This window comes from Thamnophis sirtalis, unplaced genomic scaffold, assembly GCF_051295495.1.
Source record: "Thamnophis sirtalis isolate CommonGarterSnake01/CBP01778 unplaced genomic scaffold, rThaSir2_p1.2 scaffold_2, whole genome shotgun sequence".
In the NCBI taxonomy this organism is placed as follows: domain Eukaryota; kingdom Metazoa; phylum Chordata; class Lepidosauria; order Squamata; family Natricidae; genus Thamnophis; species Thamnophis sirtalis.
In genome coordinates, this window is record NW_028261382.1 from 118613202 (window position 1) to 118641169 (window position 27968).

At 36.0% G+C, this 27968-nt stretch overlaps 1 protein-coding gene across 1 annotated transcript in view; it reads left to right on the forward strand.

The window, feature by feature from the left end:
- The window catches only part of CSMD3 (CUB and Sushi multiple domains 3), a 669496-nt gene that overhangs the window by 486792 nt on the left and 154736 nt on the right, over positions 1-27968 (forward strand). Inside the window, exon 32 of the mRNA XM_087706764.1 lies at positions 5424-5540. Coding sequence (XP_087562890.1) covers positions 5424-5540 — 117 coding nt within the window. The remainder of the gene's footprint in view (positions 1-5423; positions 5541-27968) is intronic.

Genomic DNA, 27968 nt, shown 5'->3' on the forward strand with positions numbered 1-27968 from the left:
TTTGTACTGTGCTGTGATTTGTATTGCTCTTCTTACAGAGCAAAAATATTCCTATTAAATAAAGACAAGTGTGTTTGGTTAATTTATCACAAGAGGTCAGCAATTATTTCTAGCTCTGGGCAATATTGAACATATATTGATTTGGCTTCTATGACCCCCTCTGATGGCTTTTCCTTGGAAGATGAGGAAGGCTAAATGATACCCATGAAACTACTGCATCCGTGAAGCCATGGTCTAATACAAATATTGAACTCTCTCAAAAAGCCTGGTTCAAATGTCCACACCAATTTCTTTGGCAAAAGTCATGAGCTCTTGGAGACTGTCAGGATTAAGAATTAAACATCAAGGGATACTGCAAGACCAAACTGAGAATAATAAAAGGAAGGCTAAGGGAAATGTGGGATGAGGCAAACTCTAATTTAGAAAGCTTTCTATATTTACTTTCTGGAGGAAAAAGAACTAATCCTGGAATTGTTTTTTGCAGGTTTGCCTTATATGCTAAAGACCAATTCAATTGATTTACTAGGGCCTCTGAATCTTGACCTGACTCTTTGTTATATAGCATTTAGCAATACCACCTAGACTTAATACTACTTCATAGTGCTTTACAAACATCTCTAAGGCCTTTAGATAATTTAGAGAGTCAGCAAAATGGCTCAGGGTCCTCATTTTACAAAACTCAGAAGAAGAATAAATGGAGTCAACCTTGAGCAGGTCAGAATCGAACTCCTGACAGTAAGCAGTGAGAAGTCAGTTAGTTTTTAGTATGCATTCTAACTTCTGCACCACCACGACTCATATACTATGCCTCATTTTCAGGGATTACAATACAATTAGCAATTTCCCTGCTATCTTGGCCTCGGGTTTGATACCTTACCTTATTCCCATTTCATGAAGTATTTCAGATTTCAATAGAAGATAATACAGTATGTTTAGCTCGGGGTTGAACTGTGCAGTCCTTGGCTGCAGTCTCAGCTTGAGTGTTTGACTGCAGAGGACAAACAACAACCAAGAAAGAACCAAGAATGTCACATCTCTCATATTTCCTTGGTCTTTGTGTATGTGACTATACACAAAGCAAGATAGGCATGTCCTTTTACAGAAGTGTTAAAACTTGATCATCCATCATCTTTTAGCATTTTGGTAGGATTAAATAAGATTTTGGCATTTGTGCATATTTTACAAGGGTTGATGTTGTTGTTGTCTGCTTCTAAGCAAATTTGTAAGCCTGTGACTTATGTGCTGTGACATTCTGGTGCCATTGAACTTTTATGTTTATGTACCTGACATTTTACTTCTGAACACAAAGAGTAGGTTTCCACATGGCAGAATTGCCTTGATTAAATGAGCAGGACATAAGATACTGCTGAATTGCAAAATAATCCAAGTAATAATCTATGATTCTAGACAGGAATCAATGTCTAGAATCATAGACATTGATTCTAGATAGAAAGGTAGGTAGGTAGGTAGGTTAGGTAGGTTAGGTAGGTAGGTAGGTAGGTAGGTAGGTAGGTAGGTAGGTAGGTTGGTAGGTAGGTAGGTAGGTAGGTAGGTAGGTAGGTAGATAGATAGATAGATAGATAGATAGATAGATAGATAGATAGATAGATAGATAGATAGATAGATACTTTGAATCCTCATGACCCATAAATTGTACAGTAAACCAAATACTGATTGACTTCATCAATTCAATATCCTACCATAAAGTTTTGAAAAAATGTATTTCCTTCTAAATTAAACTAGGGGGGAGGGGAAATGAAACATGCACTTTAAACCTTTCTCCACTTTGCCTGTAGCTAATGTCCTTATTTTATATGTCCTTGAAGACTTTTTCATAAGAAAGTAACGCAAAGGAAGTCCATAGTCTCATTCTATCATGAATGAATGCAAATATTAACCAAATAAATACACTGAATTATTTGGCATGTCATGATAGCTGTTAAAAACAAAATAATTAAGGTTTGCATATTATATTTTTCACATAGGACAAAAGATAACATGTAATTTCTTTGTCAGTATCATAGCAGTAGACTTATATACCGCTTCATAGGCCTTTCAGGCCTCTCTAAGCGGTTTACAGAGAGTCAGCATATTGCCCCCAACAATCTGGGTCCTCATTTTACCCACCTCGGAAGGATGGAAGGCTGAGTCAACCCTGAGCCGGTGAGATTTGAACCACTGACCTGCTGATCTAGCAGTAGCCTGCAGTGCTGCATTTAACCACTGCGCCACCTTGGCTCTTCAAGTGTACTTACTTTCAATCACACTATATAAGTTTTACTTTTCATGGAACTTTTATTTATTGTTTATAAGTTAGTACTTTATTGCTCAGTGTGGTGGAAAACCCATTTCATGCTAAGAAGAATTTACATCATTTTGCAATTCTTGCCGAGTCCAAAGGCAAAAAGCCTATACATTTTTCTTCCTTTTTTAATATTAAGTCTACCATTTGTTATTTATTTTTGGGAAAGAAGAAGAATTATCTCTGAGAGACTACCACTCACAAGTGGCTGACAAGTATTTATTCTTGCAAATATGTACAAAACACAAAGTATTCCTCATTAGACATAAAAATATATAACTGTAAGCTGCAGAGTATTTGCAGTTGCTAGTAATATGTTTATAGCCTGCATTCTTAGGCAGAAAATATTATAAATATGAAGAACAACTCTTCATCCAAGAGACAATTATATATTGTCATTGTAAAGAATATGTTTTATATGAAGTTACAATTATTGCCAATCCAAGTCAGATCAAAGTTATTTGATATACTGTATTTTCCCAAAAATAAGACAGTGTCTTATTTTCTTTTGACCCCCAAAATAAGCATTTGGCCTTATTTTCAGGGAGGTCTTATTATTTTTGCGGTGCAGGAGATGACTAGTGTGGTCACCACATAACTGCTATTGTGTTAAAATATTTTCAGGGAGGGTTTATTTTTGAAGGAGGGCTTATTTTTGAGGGAGGGTTTATTTTAGTGCATGCACTCAAAAGTCCGATTGGGCTTATTATCTGCGGAGGTCTTATTTTCAGGGAAACAGGGTAGTCTTGATTTTTTTTCCACATCAAGAAATAACCCAGCTTTTTTTAGAAATACTAAATTTGCTGACTTCTTTTGAGTACAGTTAATTTGCAAAACAGATCATATTAATTTACCATCATAGCTTATCTTTTCCCAAATAATAATTGCAACAGTAACCACCAACTGTATATATTAAGATAAGAATGAGAGAAATATGCTTATGAAAATGGTTTCTATAGACTCCTTTCATTCTCCCTTGTTCAGTTTGTCTGAACCAAAGCATTTGTGTTGCAGCATTTGCACAAAAATGCAAACTTTTGGTATACAAAATTATCAAAAGCGTAAAAAGTGCATAACTGATGCATCTACCTGGATATGTAGGTGCATTCCATCTCATTGTTTTGTCCCACTTCCTTTAGAGTTTAAGTTAAGTGATGGGGTGAATAAATGTTTGCTTGTGGCACTACAATAATGTAGAGCAGGGGTTTCCAAACTTGATAACTTTATGACTTGTGGACTTCAACTCCCAGAATTTCTCATGACTGGCTTAAAGTTACCAATTTGGAGAGCCCTAGTATAGAGTAAAATATTTATTTAGTTCACTCCTCTGCTCACAAGAGGAACAACAACTACTACAAAATCACCTTTTCCCAGATTTACAGAAAGCAAATAATCTTTTAATGTGGGATAAAAGATAATCTGTATGTAACATAATGAAATATAGAACACTGAATTAACAAATGTGCAAATATATTTATTTAATACATTTAAAAACTAAAAGGCTATTTATTTCAAGATGTTTTAAAGAATAATGTTACTGGGTGACAATTTGCATAGATCTGTACTTTGGGGTCATAATGAAATATTGTACCATCTATGCTGGCAAAACCTCTCTGCTGCAGTTAGAAATAAAATAAATACTATGCTAAAATATTCCTGAGCTCAACTTTATTTGAAATTGATACTTTCACAAAAGACTGAGCTGCTAGATAATGTAATTAAAGCTTTATTATTGTTCAATTTTATTGCAAATTCCATATGTAATTTGACACAAATAACTGCTTTGACGCTGTGTTGAAAAATGTAATATAATTTGCATATCAAATTTACTTTATTTAAAAATGTGTGCTTATGAAAATGCTTTCTTAGTTTTCTTCCTCATTTTACACTTTATATAAATGACCTTGTATGTATCTAAATTCTGAACATTTTATTTAATAGGTATTTAGTAATGGATATTAGAAGAAAATAAATCAATATTTAGTCTTGTGCGTTCCACAATCTGAATTTCAAATCCACTGATTTCTAGTGTTATAGCACTATAACTTTTAAAGAACAAAGAACTGCAGTGTGTTATATATTAGATATACACTCTTTATAAGATTTGATAGAAATAAATTCTATTGGAACAATTTGAATGAATAAACACTGCTGATAAGTACTCCATATGTGTTCATTCAAATTCATGGGATGGAATTCATTTGCACTCAAATAGTTCTTAGATTATGTAATGCCATTTCCTGGTCTTTATCCTACCTCTTCACTTTTCTACCCTGTCTCTTCATAGACCCCCAGAATTTGCTTTAGACAGAAAGACAGTCTCCCAGAGCAGGGGTCTCCAAGCTTGGCAATTTTACAACTTGTGGACTTCAACTTCCAGAATCTCTAGAATTCCCATTCCTTCTGGCTATTGAGTTGAAAAGATAAAGTAATTGTCCTCTCATTCTGGTAGCTGAAACTTCTTCCAGTGACAGCAACATGATTTTACTCTTTGTTGTTATCAAAAGAACAGGTAGTTACTATATAAGTTGTGAGTTTGTTCAGGAATTATTGAAAATACATAAAGCATTAGAGAACTTTATGAAGTGCAATATAATACAATACAATGTTTGGTATATTATTATTGGTATGTTATTTTATACCCATTTTTTTAATATGAAAAAATATATGATTAAAACAGTGAGATGAAATTCAAGGAACCCACATTTTTTTTTAATACGACCTTAAACATTAGGAGAAAATATTTTATATACAGAATATAAATACATATCTCAAGAGGAAGTTGAAAGAATCAGGTTTTTTAACTACTTGTCATGTGATATACAAATATATGTGCCTCGGGTTTTGTCGTTTGCCTCTACTGCCTGTCCTATTCCTTTGAATGACATATTTTTCACAGAAGCATTTCATAAAATAAATACAGCACAGCCCACACTAAAGCTGTGAGACATCTTAACCCTTTGAGCAGCAGCTTCTGATAGTTTGATGATATCATGAAATAGTTAATCCATTGATTTAATCCATTGATTTATTTTTGAAGGTAAAGTTTATTTATTTTGCTTATTTGTTGATTCTACTTTTTCCTACCATATTGTGAAATAAATTGTTTTTTGCTTTGTAGCACCTTGTGGAATACGTTCCACGGGTTCTGAAGGAACGGTTTTATCACCAAACTACCCTAAAAACTATAGCATAGGACATAACTGCATTTACTCAATTGCAGTTCCTAAAGAATTTGGTAAGTAGCAGGGTTTTTTTCTTTTATATGTATTGTATTGAACCACATCACAGTTAAAAAGCCTATATATGTTCTTTAACCTTATGCTTATGTGGAGAAACCTATATGATACATCTGAAACCTTCATTAAAACATATAACTCCTAGATTAGATTCCAGCTATCAATTTGTTATCTAGACAAATTATTTCACTTTCCTAGTAAGAAGAATATTTCCTCTGACAGTTGTGTCTTCAGAGGTTTTGGAGTTCCAGAAAGCTGGTTGTGACCAATGCATTGCTATCAACTTTAAATAATATATTTTCATAGCATATATTTATAAACACAAAGCAAATTGTAAATTCAAATTGCTAAGAATTGGAGCTATGTTGAATTTTTCAATGTGTGTTATTCTAATGATCAAGCCAACAGTTATTTATTTTGTAAATGACAAAATAGCTAATGTATATGCTACTGAAAAAAATTGCTACTAGTAAATATGGCCTCTCACATATTTGATTAACTGGTTTATATCGAAGTAAATTCATATATCCTAAGAATATCTTCAACAGCAATCTTGGCTTTGAAATGTGGGCAAAGTGGGATGATTGTTTTTACTTGCATGCAGTATATGCAAAATTGCTCATCAAATCACACCCATCATTATGGAAACATTGACAGTAGCCGAGGATATTCTGATATCTCCTTCTAGTTAAGTCCTGCATTTGGTGACATTTTTTGTGGAATTTCTTTGTAGTTTTGCTGGTAGAAATATGCTGATGGATATTGTCATTATCCTCTTCTTCTTTTCAATTTTATAATCAAGTCTTTGTCCCTAACTGCGGATTTCTAAAGGTTGTATCCCCTATCCACTGAAGCTAGGTTAGCCCAAACAAGTTGAATGACTGAGTAATAATTCAGAGGCTGACATTCTGGAAGTTTGAACAATGAAAAAAAGTTTTAAATATATATTTGATGAGGGGTGAAATCCAGCAGGTTCTGACAGGTTCCGGAGAACCAGTAATAGAAATTTTGAATAATTTGGAGAACTGCCAAATACCACCACTGACTGGCCTCAGAGTGGGGTGAGAATGGGGATTTTGTAGTATCCTTCTCCTGAGGTGGGGAGGGAATGGGGATTTTGCAGTATCCTTCCCCTGAAGTGGGGAAGGAATGGGGATTTTGCAGTATCCTTCCCCTGGAGTGGGGAAGGAATGGGGATTTTGCAGTATCCTTCCACTGGAGTGGGGAAGGAATGGGGATTTTGCAGTATCCTTCCACTGGAGTGGCAAGAGAATGGGGATTTTGCAGTATCCTTCCCCTGGAGTAGGGAGGGAATGGGGATTTTGCAGTATCCTTCCCCTGGAGTGGAGAGGGAATGGACATTTTGCAATATCCTTCCTCCAGGACTGAAGAGGGAATGGGGATTTTTCAGTATCCTTCCCCTGCCATGCCCACCAAGCCATGACTACAGAACCGGTAGTAAAAAAAAAATCGAATTTTACCACTGGTTTGATGCTTCCCCTTTTCCTTTGTGTGTACATGTACAGTTTATAGGGATGGACCTGTGTACTAAAAGATTTGCCTTTCAGTATGTTCTCTCAGAGTAATCTTTTAAAAGATATAAGGCATTTCAGAAAAATAAAATTAAAATTTATGGTAGACCATTTTTTATGAGCAAAATGTGAATGCAACAATATATCAGAGTGTTAAAATGTTTTTATATAGAATATTCTGCAGGAAAATTTACATATAATAGAAGATACAAAAATTGTTTAGATATATTAAAATATAATAGAAATTGTGCCTTCAAAGAAGCAAGTGTTGTGTATTAGTGGGGTGGTAGGTATGTATCTATGTTTTATTTCAAAATAAGGGATATACAGTACATAAAATAATGAGTTTTGCGTTCATGTCTTTTTCTGTTTCTGATTTTTCTTCCTTGTTTTTCTTCAGTTCTGCCTCTGCCTCATTTATCTTTATTTCTGGAGATTTTCTTGATCCTTTTTGTCTTTCATTACATTGATGCTTTCTCAGAGTTTTGTCATACTTCACGTAACTACGGAGTTACTTTAATTCAGTGCAAATGCTTTGTTTGATAAGCTGATTTCTTATTCTTTGGGTTTCTCTTTTGGATTTTTTTCTATTTTCCAATTTCTTTTTCTTTAAACTATTTCTGTTCCTTATGTGCATTTTTCACATAACCTTATGAAAAGTATTTTAGAATGTAATCATTATATCTTACTTTAGTTGTGACATAATATTCACAGTTAGATATGACTTTTGCAGACAGTATCTGTGGAATGCTGCTATCCTAAGGTTGTTTTTTTTTTTTTTGTAATGGCTATGTATATTTTGTTAGTTTAAATTACTCTTTCGATCTCTGAATCCTGTCACACAATGGCTTTACTCAAATACTGCTTATTAAATGACACTACCTGTAAATCAATGCTAATGCGTTTGAAGTTTCTTCTTCACAATCCTCAGAAATTTAGCACTGTTTATGGATTTCTGTTCTGATCCCCATCGTCCCACACCAACACACTCCAAGCCAAAGATACTTTATGGAATTTATTAACAGACAGACAGGTCCTTGGCAGCAATCCAACACAGATAAGCCTCGGCAGCAATCCAGCCTGCCAGGCTCACAGTACTGTTCTCCAACATTAGTTCATGTGTTGACTTCTGCAAAAGGGGCGTGTGCACAAGCATTCATTTTATAGTCTGGAGAGGAGCCTAATTACCAGCAGCTGAGTGCAATTACCTCCTGTAACTGTGCAACTGTTCCTTACGCCTATTAGCTCTCTGGTGCCGGGCATCCAGGAACAACTCACTGCTGATGTCAGGATCACACTCCCTTGTCTCCACCCCACTGGTCCAAGGCTCAGGCGCCTCCTGGTGTCCAACCAGCCTCTCTGTGCCCTGCTTGGAGTCGGAACCCTGTCCAGGGTCCTCCACATCCTCCAGAGCCGACTCATAGGGCCCCTCGCTGTCGGAGTCTGGTGGCAGCTCCAACGGCTCCTGCTGGGCCACAACAGATTTCATATGGATAAAACTTCATTTCCAGCAAGTTGATATTAAGTCTGTGAGACTCTCTTATTATTAGAAATGGCCCCTGTGTACTGCTTTTCAGCTCATGCTTCCACTAGGCCAGTTCCATGCTAATTTTGTTAGCATTGCAGTTTGACACCCATACAATATTTTAATGTATTTCGTGGAGTGAGGAACGGAAAATATTCACTGTAAGTTACTGCAAGACTGATCTGGCATCTTAAATATAGAAATGCTTTTTAGGGTTCTGATGCAAAGGTTAGCTCTTTTAGGAATCATTTTTTCCAGCTGCCCCCTCCCTCCAAAAATATTTTGCAAGAAACTCACACAAATATACATTTCTAACATCATGCATTCATTTGGTCTATATAACATACAAATGAATGACCCATTGGGCTCCCCATATCAAAACAACTTACCTTATATGCAGTCAGAATCTGGAAATAACATTTAACACAGCACAGTACTTATGCAAAATGGTTTGGTTGAGATTGGGGGACTGTTTGGGGTAGATAGTAGAGGTGACACCAAAATATAATTTGATCATATTGTATTCATCTATATATTAAATTATTGTATTTTATTCCAATTTCATTTTAAACTTTATTCCAAATTCATTTTAAATTATATTTTATCCAATTCCATTTTAAATTGTTTTTATGAGACTTAGTAATAATTTGTGGCTGGAACTCTATACTTTGATATGGCTGAAGGGCTAATCAATAAAGTAAACAAACTGAAACAACATGCACTTGTGTGGGTATAATTTACATTACTTGTTTAGAATAGTATAGTACCGTGATGGCAAATCTATGGCACATGTGTCACAGGTGGTACACGGAGCCCTCTATGCGGGCACATGAGCCTAACCCCAGCTCAGCTCCACTGTGCATGCATGCACGCCTCCCTCTGTCCAGCTAATTTTTGGTCCTCTGCTGCTCATGTGTGGAGATGGGAGGCATGTGGGCAATGTGCATACATGCGCAGGAGGAGGAGGGGAGTTCGGGGAGGTGTGGGGGCCCTTCCCCCGTGGCCCATTTTTGGTCCCAGGAGGCTGGAGGGAGAGCTACTAGGCCCAAAATGGGCTGTGGTGATGGGTGGTCATGCACGCATGCGCAGGGGGGAAGGGTGTGCTGGGGTGGTGGTGTCGTGCACACATCACATTATGGGTGTGGGCACGCGATGACAAAAAAGTTAGCCACCAATGGTATAATATATGCAACATCGTCCAGAAGGGGATCTTATGTATTTCCCTTTTTGGAATCTGAAGGAAAAGAATGTTGGAAACTCAACCATTAGTGAGTTTGAAGTAGAAAAGAGAGCATTGCTGCACAGCATTCTCTGTTAATAGTTGTGGATAGCTCACATTCATCATGTCCACTCAGCTGAGGGTGTTGTCTGTAAACAATTTACCTGTAGGTATATTAATAGACTGAAAATGAGATACTAGGTGTTTCAAGACAAAAAGTAATGGATCTAAGACCAGGCAAGGTTGACATGCAGCCCATTATCACAAAGGAATGGGAGGGGGAAAACTGAGGGTTTAAAGTGAGAGATCTACATATATGAGCAGAATTTTAGAACCAAAGAAATGAGTTCTTGTGACTTTATAGACTATTTGTATTTTCAATTTTTTTTAAAAAAAAAAACTTGTTTTATTTAGCAGCTGTGTACTTGGCTACAGTTGCAAAAGAAAGACTGTGAATGCAGTTGGTACTCCTAGGAAGAGATTTATCATGGTAACAGAATATGTTCCAATGTAAAAATCACAAAATATCAATATGGTTGATATTTTCTTTATTCTAGAATCCTAAAATTTGGCTGAGATGTATTCAAGATGTATATTTGATTGTTTAAAAAAATAAGCCCCTCTTTTTGTATATGTATATGTTGTATATCAACATTACAAATGGATAGTAACTATACAAATAGTAACTGTGAGAGGGATCTTGGAATCCTAGTGAACAACCATTTAAATATGAGCCAGCAGTGTGCAGTAGCTGCCAAAAAAGCCAACACAGTTCTAGGCTACATAAACAGAGGGATAGAATCAGGATCACGTGAAGTGTTAATACCACTTTATAATGCCTTGGTAAGGCCACACTTGGAATACTGCATTCAGTTTTGGTCACCACAATGTAAAAAAGATGTGTAGATTCTAGAAAGAGTGCCAAGAAGAGCAACAAAGATGATTAGGGGACTGGAGACTAAAACATATGAACGGTTGCAAGAACTGAGTATGTCTAGTTTAATGAAAAAAAGGACTAGGGGAGACATGATAGCAGTCTTCCAATATCTCAGGGGTTGCCACAAAGAAGAGGGAGTCAAACTATTTTCCAAGGCACCTGACTGTAGAACAAGAAGCAATGGGTGGAAACTGATCAAGGACAGAAGCAACTTAGAACCGAGGAGAAATTTTCTGACAGTTAGAATAATTAACCAGTTTCCATTCCTACAGAAGTTGTGAATGCCCCAACACTAGAAATCTTTAAGGAGATGTTGGATAACCATTTGTCTGAAGTGGTGTAGGGTTTCCTGCCTAGGCAGGGGGTTGGACTAGAAGACCTCCAAGGTCCCTTCCAACTCTGTTATTCTATTCTATTCTACTTATCATATATTTGTCTATATATCCTGGCATGCAGTACAATATATGTTAATTTTATTCATTTATCATTCAGTATATTATATAATCCCAGGAAGTAAGTAAAGTTAGAAACCTAGTTAAGCAAGCTGTGTAAACTCAGACATTCTATCTATTTTCACTAAATAAATATAAGTAAATATTTATTGTCATTGTACTTAAATACAACAAAATCAGAGTATAATAGAACCTTTTGGGTCTAGATGTAATTATACAAACATTGAATTTAAAAAGTCCTCCCTTTCAAAACAGACCTTGACTTTAAAATTGGAAAAACTAGGGAAATCCAACACAAAAATTGTATTTATCCTGTTTGATTTACATCTTTATGGTTTTAATGTAGTGCTTGTACTGAATAATAAAAGGCAGTAGCAATCAAAAACAAGTATATACCAAAATAAAATAGTAATATACAATTCAGCATTCATTTAACCACAAATGCAGTAAATAATCTATAAGATATAATTATAAACAAAAAACCTATAAAATCAATAACTATTCTGGATAACTAAATTTAGAGAAGTCTATTTTCCTACTATGTTATTAGTAACATTTATATAAAAGGTGTAATAAAAACACCAGCAGTATAACATATTTACTTTTCTTGGTCAATAACCACCTAACTAAAATTCCAAAATAGTAATCTTAACAAACATCCATTTATAATCTTGATATTTTGGTATTTTAGTTCATTACATGGTTTAGAAAACAGAGTGCTAGGGTACTGTATTCTCAGAAATCATTATGCAATTAACCTCTTTTGATATCTGCAGGTGATATAACAGTATTTAGGAACCATCAGAAAAAGTGTGTCAATTCTATCAGATAGAAGATGCTAGAGATAACATGACTCTGGTATAACATGCAATTAATGCTGTCAGATAGTGTGCTAGTTTTCCTGCTAAAGGGTCATTATTAAAAAATAAAAAGAAGAAAAACAGTGGCTTCATTTTTACCACTTTCACATACTTCTAACAGATCCAACAAAAGTGTAAGAAGAATGAAGATTTGTGCATTAGGTTTTCTGTAACATTGAATTTTAGAGTATCATTTGTGAGGATTCTTTATCTAGAATGACAGGATGATATAAATTGCATTGATGCATTCCGTTTCTTCCTACAAAGAGCTGTGCTTCAAGTCTTTTCTAAAAATGACCGTGAGCTATAGCTCGCCAGATTTCACATGGCATATTGAGGATCACTTTCAAAAGTGAGTGGGGAAACACAAATTTTGTGGAGCAGGAAGCCATTTTTAAAGGGGAAATTATGATCTTTAATTTTCCTCATAACATAAAAAATGCCAAAAAAAAAACCAGGAAAAACAAACAAAAAAAGATTATTATCTGTTTCTAGGTTTTCTAATGGTTACTTTTATTAGGTAACTTCGGTTTAATTATTTAGGTTTTTTTACTAATCCTTTTTGCTTTAAAATCTTTATTAAGTTTTACAGAGCTACATTGGCTTTTGATATTTTCCTTTCTCATTTCGTTGTTGGATTTTTTTAAATGAAATTGCTATCTCTATTATTTATGTTAAATCATATTTTAGACACATTACCTCCCATTTACGTACAATATTTTAAATCACATGTATTTGAGTGCAACAAAAGGACAAACTCCAAAATGAAAACAATTTGGATTAAAATGAAAATACAATTACTATTTATTTCTCATATATTTACTCCTGGGAACAAACAGAATATGTTAGGAACTCAGCTTGGGACTTAATACTACTTAATACTGTTTATCTTTATAACTGCAGGAAATTATAAGTACAAAAACATGCCTGGTTGCTAAGACTTAACACCAATTTGATGACACCTAATCAATCAATTCACCAATCAGTTATACCTAATACATCAATATTCTCTATGTGACTTAATACAGACTCCAAAAATGTCTAAGAATTTTTAATCCAGAATTTGATATTTATAAATATTAATTCAATTTTTTTTCGATCTTTATTAGAAGAGTTAAAAATAGAAACATTGTAAAAAGGTAAATCATTCATCATAATTGTTTCTTGAATATTCTGGAAGAAGTGACAAAACTTGACATCAAATTATTTGAATGATTATATTTTATGGAGTATAAATAAAAGCTATTTCACTTTCAAATTTTCACCGCTAACTTTCTGAGGGAGTAAAAAATCACTGCAGTAGAGCATGTTTTCAGTGTTTCATTATTCTGTCATGCAGAATCAGAACTTCAATATTTCATACAGTGATGGGCTTAAGCAAGAAGATAAACAATTCACAAAAGGACACAGCATGCCGTAGACAGAATCTTTTTTGTAAACATAGGAGACTCATCATCTTTGACACACTCCCACTGATATTGCAGAAGGGTGCAATGATAACTAATTGTTTAACTCTGAAGTCCTTCACTGATTCAAATTAAATGGCAGTTGGTTAATTTTAATATTCACCCTCCCCTCTCTCTCTGACTCACAAGCTATAATTTGTATTTAATGGTGGAACGACACGTAAGTAAGCTCTCAAAAGTTTATAAGTTTGTTCTGTGATAAAGTAGAGGTATGTTTACTGATTTCCTGAAGACAAAGTGACGAAATTCAAACATTTATGGCCCAGACGTCAGAGTCCATTTATTTTTTTTAAAAAAATTGACAATTATAAAATAATATTATTTTACAACATCCAAATTAATATAACATTCCTTAATTATAACACTCAATATTTCTTTTAAGCAAATTGCAATCCTAATGATACTAGTTAAAAAGTATCACTGCTAGAGTTCCTGTAGGAATTTGAAAATAAGATATTTAACATACGGGAAAAGATGTTAAAATGGGATTAATCAATTCATTACATAAACAAAGATAAAAGGTACAAAAGAAGAATGTGTGCACCAGTATATGTCTTTAGGAGGTAGTTATTATGTGAATTCCCTTGTCTCCATAATGTCATACATATATAAATATACAGAGATTATTAATGTAAAGTTAAAGGAAAAGGCTTTTTTCATAATTTATTCTAAAACTCCATTGTGCCTAATCTCTAATTTTCTGTCATACCTCCCTTAGCTATGGACAGTTACATGCTGGTTGGGGCCATTTGATAGAACCAGTTGTTAAATTGCTGGCTGGCCCCACCCTTTCCTGCTCTGTCCCTTCCACGTGCCAGGTAAAGATGTCTGCAGTAAAAACATAGCCTTGCAAACAGTAAGAGTAAATTTCTAGCTAGAGTTGAGTTAATTAAAGTTGATTATCTTTAAAAAAAACCACTTTCTTTTCTTGTCTCTCACGCCTGGACGCCATTGTTTCTGTTGAAAGTAAGAGGCAAAGTCATAATTATTTGCTTTTTTCCCATCTTCTTCAGCTTGTAACTAAAACTCTTTTCCATAAGTTAGATTTTCTCCAGTCTGTAAAGATTCATTTGATTATGGTTCCCAATCGGTATAACTTTGCAGTTGTCTTTTACTAGTTTCCTTTTTTTTCCTAACTTTATTTCTAAAACCCATGAAGATTGTTTTAGATTTTATTGATGTCTTAGAGGATATAATATATTGTATTAATGAAAGAAATGTCCTTCTGGGTTCAGCTCCAAGTGGGGAAGAAGACACTGGAGACATGGAGGCTGCTTGGAAAGATGGTTTATTGTTGGACAGGGCCACATGGCTTGAGCCCTGAACAGAAAAGGTGATCACATGCTTCAATGTTGGTGGAGAAGAAGAGAAGGGATGAGGAAGGGGCTTGCTAGGCTTTTTATAACCTGTTTAGTCCCACCTCTCTGTTTCCTGTTCCTATGTAAGAAGTGTATTCTGATTGGTTGTCAGAGTCCCATGGGGCCATGCAGGGGCTACTCTCTAGGCTGTGTTTTGAATCCAGGTATGGATTCAAATCTCAGATGCCATGTGGTCAGCTGAGTAAAGGGCCAATATTATCATGCTTTCCTGCTGTAGCTGCTGGTGAAGTCTTTATTATGTAAAGTGGACCAATCTGGCCATGTTAATGGCCCATTAGCAAAGTGGGGATGGGCAGGAATGCGGCGTTGTTGCCACACTGGAGGGCCGCTCATGTATCTTCGCCTAATCAAAAGGAAAACACCAGGCAGAATTCCTCAGGATGAGCGAGCCCCAAATGTACTTTGGCGACCTCTTTTATTAGAAAAAGTTAGTTACAGCATCATCAAAAGGAGCGTATCAAAAGGCATATATAATCACACATGATACAAATAAACTAATTAAAAGGTCACAGCATTCTACAAACAAACCAGTAGAAAGTCACAGCATAGCATAGGGAGGGAAGGGGGCAGGTGTGGGAGTAGCTTGCTCACATAGTTCATGTTACATGACGCTGCATAGTGAGTCCTGACCGTTAGGCCGGAAAGATGTTTCTGATGCGATGTTTTTGCATCCCTGTGTGTTTGTGTTTCAGACAGACAAAACTGCCCTGCACACACACACCCGGAATGGATTCCAACATAGGAAGCTACAGGCAACTATTCTGTCTTTTAAAACATGTCTCTTTCTTTTCATATCCAGAGAAATATTCTGCCTTTTCAATATTTCCTAGGTTATTTCATTTTTCTGGGAGAGGGCTGGATGATAACTTCCCACAGTATCATATGAAAATCTGATAAGCATTTCTTCGATAAATTTGATGCTTCTGTTTTCCCTAAAATCAAAAACAACACAATTGTCTACCCGCCCCAACAAACCCGGTGCCTTCTACATCCATTAATTCAGTTCCTATTACTGGAAAATAGGACATTTCTAAGAAGTTAGTGATGGGACATGGTGGCTCAGTGGCTAAGATGCTGAGCTTGTTTATCAGAAAGGTCAGTAGTTCAGTGGTTCGAATCCCTAGTGCTGCATAATGGAGGGAGCTCCCGTTACTTCTGCCAACCTAGCAGTTTGAAAGCATGTAAAAATGCAAGTAGAAAAATAGGAACCACCTTTGGTGGGAAGATAACAGCGTTCCGTGTGCCTTCAGCCACATGACCATGGACTTTGGACAGTGCTGGCTCTTCGGCTTTGAAACGGAGATGAGCCACCCCCTAGAGTCAGGAATCACTAGCACATATGTGTGAGGGGAATCTTTACCTTCACCTAATAAGTTAGTAATAATAACAATAGGACCCATTATTTTCCAGAAAAATCTCCTGTTGCTTAAGTTTTTGAATACGGGAAATACTGTATATCCAAAATATTCTGTTCTCTGTGATAGATCTGAAACAAATATAAAAAAGAATTAGTAAGAGGCAACATCAACAGGCAACTAAGAATTGTTGTTCAGTGGTCCATACAAGATTGATATAGCATTCTTCTGAAAATGCAAAGACAAAATTTGTTCTGCCAACTGAAACAAATGCAACCAAACAATGTTGTCAAACCAAATTATCTCAGAGAAATAGTTCAATGATTGTGGAATCTTCAGACAGTTTAAAAGCCATGTCATTCCACAGTTACTTTGGCATTGTCAGTTTTGCTTTAAAATGCACTTTGTGTTGGAAAAAGTAATAGCATAAACAGAGGGTTGATTAAAGGGCAGAACTTGTAGGAGACCATATGAAGCATGACAGAAATACAGTAAACTAATATGTTGCTTTAATTATATTTTTAAAGTGTTGCATTTCTCCATTCTTCACAGTATTTCAAATAACTATTTGATTCATCTGGGAAAATTGTATTTATTCTTATTGAAGAAAATACATTTTACAAAAATTTTAGGGATAATAATTTCCAGATTATTTGTTGCTTTTTTTGGATAAAAAAATAATTTATATTGTGAATTTTCATTTGCCAATATTATACAATTCCCTGGTATTATAAAGTTGTTTTCTAGGGAATTCCAGTGTTAATTTAAAAGTGTTGTAATCACGTCACTATTCATTTAAAGAGGATAGAATAATGTAATAATTATAAAATAATTATGCTATGAATTATATGGTACATTTAGTAAACTATCAATTATAAGTTTAATATCTAAGGTAGAGCTTTCTTCTGTCTGGATTTCTGGATTTTTTTTCCTTCCTTCCTTCCTTCCTTCCTTCCTTCCTTCCTTCCTTCCTTCCTTCCTTCCTTCCTTCCTTCCTTCCTGCCTTCCTTCTCTCACACCCTCCCTCTCTTTCTCCTTCCTTCCTTCCTTGAAAAAATTCAATGTCCACATAAACAGTTTGTTGTCTGGGTACAGTTAGTTTTAAGAAATAACTACTACTACTACTACTACTACTACTACTACTACTACTACTACTACTACTACTCCTCGAGCTGTTGAGCTACCAACCAGCCCCAAAGGCTGTGAATCTCACCAAAGATTAACATAATAATAATAATAACAACAACAACAACAACAACAACAACAACATTGCAATACCTTGAGATGCACGAATTGAAGATAAACAGCAAGAAAAAAATCATAAAGTACCGGGACTTGCAAATTGAAGTTGAGCGACTATGGAAAAAGAAATCATGTGTTGTCCCGATTGTAATTGGAGCCCTTGGAGCAATACCTAAAGAGTTACCTTGCTATTTGAAAATTCAAAATTCACCTGACTTGAACATTCTGACTCTACAAAAAAAACACCCTACTTGGAACAGTTTATATCCTCCGTTATCTTAACAGTTCCTAGGTCCTTGGTTAGGACTCGAGCTGTTGAGCTATCAACCAGCCCCAAAGGCTGTGAATCTCACCAAAGATTAACATAATAATGATGATGATGATGATGATGATGATGATGATGATGATGATGATGATGACGACGGCGGCACAAATTATGACACCAACCAGCAGTGGTAATTCCAGTGGTAATCGGCACACTGGGTGCTATTCCAAAAGCACTGGAATTACATTTAAAACAGTTAAAAATTGACAAAATCACCATCAGTCAAATGCAAAAAGCCGCACTGCTTGGATCTGCACGCATATTAAGAAAATATGTTATGACGTCCTAGGCCCCTGGTTGGGGCCCGACTAGTAATCAATGCCAAATCTGGCGAAACAACTGGCCGCTGTGATACAATTATATAATAATAATAATAATAACCACAATCATAATCATGATAATCATATTAATCATAATATTCATAATAATAATAATAATATTCACAACAATACTAATCACATAACAACAACAAGAAAGTAATGTCATGAAAGCGAAGATACAAAAATCCACTTACATTCCAAACTGCCAAGTTTGGGACAACAAAGTTGAAACTGTTTCACATTTAATATGTGAATGCAGCAAAATTGCACAAACTGATTACAAAGCTAGACACTATCGAGTTGCTAAATTAATCCACTGGTCATTATGTAAAAAATATGACTTACCTGTATCCAAAAAGTGGAAAAAGTTAACAAAAATGAGATGGTGAAGATCTTGTGGGATTTTCGAATACAGATAGATCGTCATTTGGAACACAACACGCCAGATATCTCAGGCTGGGGGGTCAAATACTACGCCCCTCAGATAGGGTCCGCAACTTGGGAGTCCTCCTGGACCCACAGCTGACTTTTGAACATCATTTGTCAGCTGTGACCAGGGGGGCATTTGCCCAGGTTCGCCTGATGTACCAGTTGCGTCCCTACCTGAACCGGGAGGCTCTCACAACAGTCACTCGTGCCCTTGTGACCTCTAGGCTGGAGTACTGCAATGTGCTCTACATGGGGCTGCCCTTGAAGAGTATTCGTCGACTTCAGCTGGTCCAGAATGCAGCCGCGCGAGCGATCGTGGGTGCACCTCGTTTTACCCACGTAACACCTATCCTCCGCGAGCTGCACTGGCTGCCTGTTGATCTCCGGGTGCGCTTCAAAGTGCTAGTTGTCACCTACAAAGCCCTTCATGGTATTGGATCTGGGTACTTGAGAGACCGCCTACTGCCAATTACCTCCACTAGGCCAATAAGATCCCATAGATTAGGCCTCCTCCGAATTCCATCAGCCGGTCAATGTCGACTGGCAACTACCCAGAGGAGAGCCTTCTCGGTGGCTGCTCCGACCCTCTGGAACGAACTCCCCGTGGAGATTCGTACCCTCACCACCCTCCAGACCTTCCGTTCAGCCCTTAAAACCTGGCTGTCCCGACAGGCCTGGGGCTAAAGACTTCAACCCCACCCGAATAGTATGACTGTTGCGTTTTTTAATGATGTATTGTCTTCATGTATGTAACTTGTTTTGTCCTTCCCTCCCCCTGAATTGTGAGCCGCCCTGAGTCCCCTCAGGGAAAAGGGCGGCATACAAATAAAGTAAAATCCAAATCCAAATCCAAATATCACGGTTGTAGAGGGCCGAAATGTACAATTTATTGACATTGCGGTACCTGGAGATGCCAGAGTCAAAGTAAAAGAAATACCTGAAATACCGTGACCTAGCCATCAAAACTACCCGATTATGGATTGGTACCATGTCCAAGAATTTTTTAAGATACATCAACAAATTGCAATTTCCTGCAATAACACCAGCGCAACTGCAAAAAACCGTGCTACTTGTAACATCATATATTTTAAGAAGATACTTGGTAGAAAAATAGAGTTATCATTTTATTTCATATTTCCTTTTCCTTTTGTCTTTCTATGGCTCACACATTTTTCCCCAGCCGACTAAATGTTTAATATTAATTGGGGTGAGGTGTTGTTTTTTTTTGTTGGTTTTTTTTTTTTGCATTGGTGGTAAAAAAAAAAAGTAGTCAGAGCTTTTAGACTATGATTTGTATACTATAGGAAAGACCTTACAATCTAATTAAAATGAGATACAGTCAGTCATGGCACAGCATAAAATGTTCCATTTATTTTTAGGGCCTAAAAATAGCAACGTAAGTACTAGCTTTAACAATGGGAAAAAACATACTTGTACTGGAAGAGAAAGCACAATCTCCCTTTTATTATTTTATGAAGCTCATTAACTGCAGCCTGCTTCCTTTCTGGCAGTTTGTTGAAAAATCTTTGGAGAACAGTGATCCCTGGCTTTTAAATGCCTCTGTAGTTCACTGGGTTCAGTGTAATTGTTGCTGAGCCTGGGAAAAAAAATTCTATGTGGCTACGTAAAATGTACAAGAGGAAGAAATTAAAAGACTAGTTTTCACAGCAGTGGAGCTCATAAGACATTGCAGGTGAGGAATAATATTAATGAAAGTTCTCCCCTCATTCAAGCTTCTTCCACATCCAAAATAAAAGTACTCCTAGATATAGGACAGTCAGCAACCCATATCTATGTAAATTTTCTACAGAGAAAGAGTGAGGGAGACAAAGAAATAGATAAGGTTTGATCAGGGGATGACAAGATTCCTTGCGCGCCAGCATGTATAACTGGTGTGGTCTAAATTATAAAGAGAGGTACAGAAGAAGACATAGTGGTCACTCTTGCTAGACAACCACTAGGAAGGACAAAATAAATTCACAAAGGCAATTTGTGTGACTTTTTCATTCGAGGATGAATTAGCAGCTTTAGCCTTTACTTACAAGCACAATGTATTATATTTTTAACATAGAATCTGAATTCACCTGTGTTACTTACAGCTTGGTGAGGCTTGAACTCTCTGGATATTGGATGAAGGCCCCTCTGTCCTATAAGAATTTAAGCCTAAACGACATGGTATTGTGATTCTCTGGATATTTTCACACTGATAGATATCAGCACTATACAGATAGATAGATGTAGATATAGATAGAAAGATAGAGAGAGATGGAGATCAGATGATAGAGAATTATGCAGATGATGATGTAGATCAGTGTTTCTCAACCTTGGCAACTTGAAGACATCTGGACTTCAACTCCCAGAATTCCCCAGCCAGCATTCGGCAGGGAATTCTGGGAGTTGAAGTCCAGACGTCTTCAAGTTGCCAAGGTTGAGAAACACTGATGTAGATGTTGATGTAGATGTTGATATAAATGCAGATTTAGGTTTGTGTGTGTGAGAGAGGGGGGGGAGGAGGAAGGAGAGAGGGAGGGAGGGAGGAGGGAGGAAGAGAGATTTCAAGCTACAGCTATATGTGTGACATAGCTTTGTCCACATTTCATTACTGGACAATCTCTGTGTCCATGTGCCACAAAAATATGGCCGCCTATAGTAGAGAAACTAAATATTATATTAAACCAAATAAGTAATATATTTCTTTTGGCTATGAAGTTCTTTGGAATTTCACTTATAAATTTTGACATATAAGGGAAAGATGGGGTAATCCCACGTTAGTTATTTCAGCAATAACATTTGCTCTGCAACATACAAAAGTTGTGTTGCAAAGAAAAATAAGCAGGGCTTAATTACACTGAACCCCTTTTTCGTGCCGTAGAATTTTTAAATCAAAACCTTCGTACATGTCTTGTGAGTCAATAAAATAACAAGGCAGTCATTCACATCAATAAAATGCAAAGGATGAGTCACTGCTATTTTGTCAGAAAAGATCAAAGAAATATTGCAAAGATATTTTTTTAAAATACATTAATTCAAAGTTTTTCATTCCTTATTTTAAATACAAGGTCAACACTGCATCACTTAGATGCTGGTTGCTTAAATGTAAAAACAATTTCAAAATCACTTTTAAGCCTTGGGTTTAAGGGAGGAATGTTTAGCAAATTTTACGTCAAGACCATCAGGAAGTATTTTATTCACTATTACAGTTCTTGTAAATGTGTCCACAGATCAGATTGTGGTGACTTTTAAAAGTAATAATCCAGCATGAATTATGAATTCATTCTCTCTCTCTCTCTCTCTCTCTCTCTCTCTCTCTCTCTCTCTCTCTCTCTCTCTCTCTCTCTCTCTCTCTCTCTCTCTCCCTCCCTCCCTCCCTCCCTCCCTCCCTCCCTCCCTCCCTCCATCCTCTCTCTCTCTTCTCCCTGAATAATGCATGAATAATAATCAACTTTTTAAAATGGGCACCACAACTTATTCTTTGAAATAATTATTCTTTGTTTTATTGAAGCTTGATCTATTTGAGATAGGGAAAATTGTCATTAGGATAGCCGCCTTTCAATTGACTGCCCAAGAATATGTGCATAATGGAACTCGACATTTCAAAAATGGTAAAAATAATGACTGCTTTGAACACAGATAATTTTCAGAAAATATTAGTGTTTCAATTTAGTACTTTTAATACATTTTGCAGCACAAATTCAACCTGACAGAAAGGTTTGTTAGTCTCATTAGTATGTATGTGTATGTGAGAGAGACAGAACGAAGCACACACTCAGAGAGACAGAGACAGAGAGTGAAAGACATATTGTCCATATGTTTCTGTTATTATAGTGCTCTGAACATATGTGAAATATATGTGAAGAAAATAAGAGTAGATCTACCCTTCAATAATTACAGTAATTGTACCAATTAGCAACCCAACAGATGCATAGAGCAAAGGTTTTATTTTTCCTTCTTAAAAACTTTTTTTTGGCGATTTCAGGTCCAAATATGGACATGGTGAAGGAAAGGTATGGCTGCCATCTATAGGGAAGTCAACAAAATCAAAATGATGGGCTCAACGGGAAAATAAAAGCCCTGGGCCTTTTACATTTATTGTGATGCATGTGGCATTTATTGTGTGAGGTGTGAGGCTTCAATCATTTAGTCATATCCTTCATTTTGTTGTCATTTATGACTCCTGTGGATTCCCCTATAGGGTTCTCTGTCTATCTGCTAAGTTTTTAGCTTCTTATTTCTTAAAATGATACTAGTTTTGAAGACAGACTATACCCGTAGACACCACTATCACGTATATGAGAATATCAATTAGGGAGTTGTCAATATGTGCTTCATGTTTATTGCCCACAGCCAAGCAAGCGATGCAGCCAATTTGACATTGTTGTCTTTAGGATGTCTCTGCTGACTGTGTCCTTCCTTTGAGTCACCTGGTTCTATCTGGCAATAATCTATCCATGTTCTATATGGATAACATCTTACCTATCAAATTTTGTGCCTGGAAATTGTAAGGTGCAACTTAATAAAATAGATATGTTTCCTGTGGTGTTTATTCTTCTTCTCCCAAGAAAAATGGAAAGTCTTTTGATCACAGGGCATAATTCATTTTGCTTTGGGCAATAAATATGAAGAATATATTGAGTTGTGTGTGTGTGAGAGCATGCAGATACTCAGTTATAGGGTAACTTTATCATATTTATGGACATATCTGTCTTTAATGGAATGTTTAATAGAACATTTTACTCCTTTAACTTTTGGGATTGCATCTATGTGCATATCAGCCAGCTTAGGGACAATATTATTGATTTGTGGTTGTTTATTGAGGAAAATTTAACTGTGGTACAGAAATGCAGAAGAGAGCTATAGTAAAGAAAAGGTCATGATTCTCAAGATCATCAGAACCATCTTAAAAGTTCAGAAAGTTAGAGGATTTTGTTGACCTTTTGGGCTGAATCAGAGTAGAATTCAGCAATTTTATACAAATACATGTGGATCCTGGTCTTAATTGGCCTTACACTAACTTTTGTTGTCATTATCCAGTAAGGAAAAATTTAAGGAGCATATTAATACTTAATAAATATTACTTAATTTAAAATAGCTGATGCCAACATTTCCATAAAAACAGTAAGCAAATTACTTATTTTGTGACAAATAATTGTCTTTTCTCTGCATAATAGATATGGGTTATTGATGCAGGAACTTCTTAAGCTTTTGTATTCATTAATATGAAAGAAAGAGGGAGGCAGGGATGGTGAGGCACAGAGGGAGGGAGGGAGAGGCAGAGGGAGAGAGAACTGAATTTTACTTTTGAGAACATGTTATTTATGTCGGGTATAATGGAAGGTAAAGGCAATCCAATCAGTGGTATGTATTATTGTGTTGATTTGTATTAAAAATGTCTACCTTAAAGAAGTTCTGTCTGTCATGAATCACAAATATGTAATTCAAAAGTGTATAAAATATATGTTTCATTGTGGATGACCTTTTGCATGTGTTACAAAATTATGTAAAATTGTAATGATATAATGATTTATATGATGTTAGGGTGACAGTGGTTATCTATAGTGTGATCTTTGCGTTCTTACTTCCCATAGCGCTATATGGTCCATCAATTCTTTTTATAGTTATATTATTTTTGTTGAAATGCATACACATAAACACATACTTGTGTACATTCAGTGCTATATGTATATCTTCTAAATTGTTTTCTTTTCCTTTCTGAAAAATGGATTGTATGTGTACACAAAAATAACTATCTATATAAAAAAACTCATGCTATTCTTCAATTTCAATTTAATTTTAAAGTAAATGAACTTTGACCAAAAAAAACCCCAATATTGAAATATCCCACTAAATGTGGACATATGTTTTTCAACACCGGCAACTTGTAAAAATTGCTTATTTCCACCTAAGCAATTTTCACAAAGAGGGTTTTGAAAATGTTATATTTTCTATCATTTCTGTACTTTACCTCATAAATTCAATTTCCTACTTATTTCTTACAAGAATCTTGAAAAACACAGTTTTCCTTTCCTTTCTTTTTTTTGTTACTATTCAGCAATCTTTTTTGAATTTATGTTAAGCAAAATTATTTCAGAGGCAGAGATTGCCATCACTAAACAATGGTGGTCATAAAGTACAATATCATAGCATTGTCCTAATGCTGATAAAGGAGAATATTTCTTTCAGGGTTGAAATGAGGGGTCCTGATACCCAGTTTGGGTAATGAAATGTTTGCAAGAAAACCACCAGGAGCACCATGACTCCCGCATTGCTAGTTGCTGTCTTAGCTCCAAAACTATTAGCTGAAAACAACATTAAGCTGAAAGTAGCAAGCGTCGCAAGAAAGCAAAGCTGGGTGCCATATCTATGGTGGTGGTATACCCCATGAAAAAAGGGGAGGCCATTTAAGGGCTAGCCCAAGGTAGATTTGCACAGGAAGGCCAGGAAATAGGTGGTATGGCAGGTTGCCAGCAGAACAAGGCTTGGTGGTGGATGGTGCAGTGTAGTATGAACAGAGAAAGGGTGGCTGAGTGAATGGTATGGCATGGTGGTGTGTAGGTAGATCGGGGTGAATGCTATAGTGCAGCATGAGCATAAGAAAGCTAGAAGATGAATGACATGATATGGAGCAAGTGCTGAAAGACTGGGAGTGAATAGTGGGTTGGGGCACAAACACAGGAAGTTCGGGGGACTTACAAGATTTACTTCCAACGTTTCCTGCCAGTTACCCAATAACTGATGAAGTGTAAGTGTGAGTCAGTTACCAAGCACCTGATCACATGACCACAGGGATGGTGTGATAGCTGAACTTGGTCATAAGTACCACTTGTTCAACACCATTGCAACTTTCACTGGTTACTGAATAATAAATGAGGGCTACAGGTATAGGTGGGATGTGCAAACAACCCAATATAATTAATGGAAATAGAGCTAAGATACAATGTTACATATGACATATAGACAATATTTGATGATGATGATGATGATGATGATGATTCAATAATTTTGGAAAAATATAATTCTTCCTTCTCCCTCCCTCCCTCCCTCCCTCCCTCCCTCCATGTATGTATGTATTTATGTATGTGTGTGTGATATATATATATATACACACACACACACACACACACACACACATACATACATACACACACACACACATACACACATACATATACATGGACATTGGGGATGTTAGGTATATGCTTTTTTCCCCCAGGCCTTTCCAAAAATAAATAAATCTGTTCTACTGTACACACTTATTTTCAGAAGAAATTAGATCCATTCTAAAGTAATGGTGTTACTGTATGTGTTTATGAACAAACAAATCTTATCAGGGTCAGTCCAATCCACATTTGTGGAGATTGGAACCTTGAAATATGTTTGGTATTAAAAGGATAACCAGCAACAAGGATGGATGATAGAGCCTTTACATTCATTCAGGTTTATTGGGGAACATAACCAGAACCACTTGAGATTATTAAAACAAACATACATCTAGAACTATGTCATTCAAAGTAATAATTGCTTCTATAATTATAAAAAGTATAGAAAAACTAAAGATCAATTGCCTAAGAATTGCCTAAGATGTTGAGACTCTAGAAATAGTGCAGAGAAGAGCTACAAAGATGATTAGGGAACTGGAAGCTAAAACATATGAAGAGCGGTTGCAGGAACTGGGTATGTCTAGTTTAATGAAAAGAAGGACTAGGGGTGACATGATAGCAGTGTTCCAATATCTCAGGGGTTTCCACAAAGAAGAAGGAGTCAAGCTATTTTCTAAAGCACCTGAGTGTGGGACAAGAAGCAATGGGTGGAAACTAATCAAGGAGAGAAGGAACTTAGAACTGAGGAGAAATTTCCTAACAGTTGGAACAATTAATCAGTGGAACAACTTACCTCCAGAGGTTGTGAATGTTCCAACACTGGACATTTTTAAGAACTTGTTGGATAACTATTTGTCTGAAGTAGTGTAAGGTTTCCTATCTAAGCAGGAGGTTTGACTAGAAGACCTCTAAGGTCCCTTCCAACTCTGTTATTCTATTCTAAGAATCAAAATCAGTCATTTTTGTTACATCTCACAAATGGAAGAAATGTCCATGCTAGAAAATTGATAGAGTATAAATTGTTTCTTGCCTGTTTTTACAATATTGTTTTATAGTTTCTGTGTGGGTTACTGTATTATACACTATGATATATGATACAGTAATGAGGATCATTTAGACTAGATGGAGGGGATAACAACATTTGCCAGGTGAAGATTGAGGGCTATTTCAGTATAAACACAAAATAAATTACATCTATCAAAACTAATACCAAGGAATGAAATTCTCTCTCAGATGTTAAAAGTTTCCAAAGTTTCATTTTGATTCTAAAATACTTTGTAAGTACTTTCCAACTTCATTGAAACCATCTATCTTTTGGGGAGAAAACAGCAAGATGATATTTTTTCTTCCTCTTACATCCATAACTCTTTCATGGATTATTTGCTTTTACCTCTATTCATTTTTTGTAGCTGAGTTCTGGGTTTATTCCTCTTTGCCAGTTTTAAAGCTCAGATAGATTTCTGTAATGATTTTCACCTTCCATCATGGTTATGTTAATTTAAATTAGATTGCCTTGCATTATAACTTTGTTGTAGCTTATAACTTTGTTTAATTTATCTAAATTCTTCTTCTTCTTCTTCTTCTTCTTCTTCTTCTTCTTCTTCTTCTTCTTCTTCTTCTTCTTCTTCTTCTTCTTCTTCTTCTTCTTCTTCTCATTTAATAAAACAGTTGGTGTAGTGGTGGTAGGAGGAATTCGTTTGGGATAGCCATGTCTGTTAGATATCAATGGGGATTCTCGGTCATCTAGAATCTATATCCAGTCTACAACACAGTCCTTTCAACAGTTCCAAGAAGGCTCCACACCCATTTGTGCTGTTCAAGCAACCCTGAGGACACAGATAAACCTCCAAGTGCTTCAATGACCCGCTAAAAGAATGCAAATGACCAGCTTTCTTCAAGGAATATAAATCCTTCCATTCCCCACCATCCAGTCAGAGAAACAAAATGTGTTCAATGAAGAACAACAAAGTCCAGTTGCCTCTTTAAAATAAAAACAACTTTGGGACACCCATGTTTATTAGAGAATTATAATTAAAACTGAATTCAAATGACTTATTCTAGAAATGTAAATTCTGATAACAGCCAAGGAAGAAAGCTAGCTTCGTACCCTTTAATAATAACCTTGTTAAAGGTTATCAAGAGGTAGGAAATCAGGGCTGAACTGATCTCACATTATGACTTCTTCAGTACCCAATGCATGTTTTGTGGCAGTGATGGGACTGATATGTTTGGTGAAGCAATCTGAAACCTCTGCGTATACCTGTTTCATTTTCTAGTCATGATCCATTC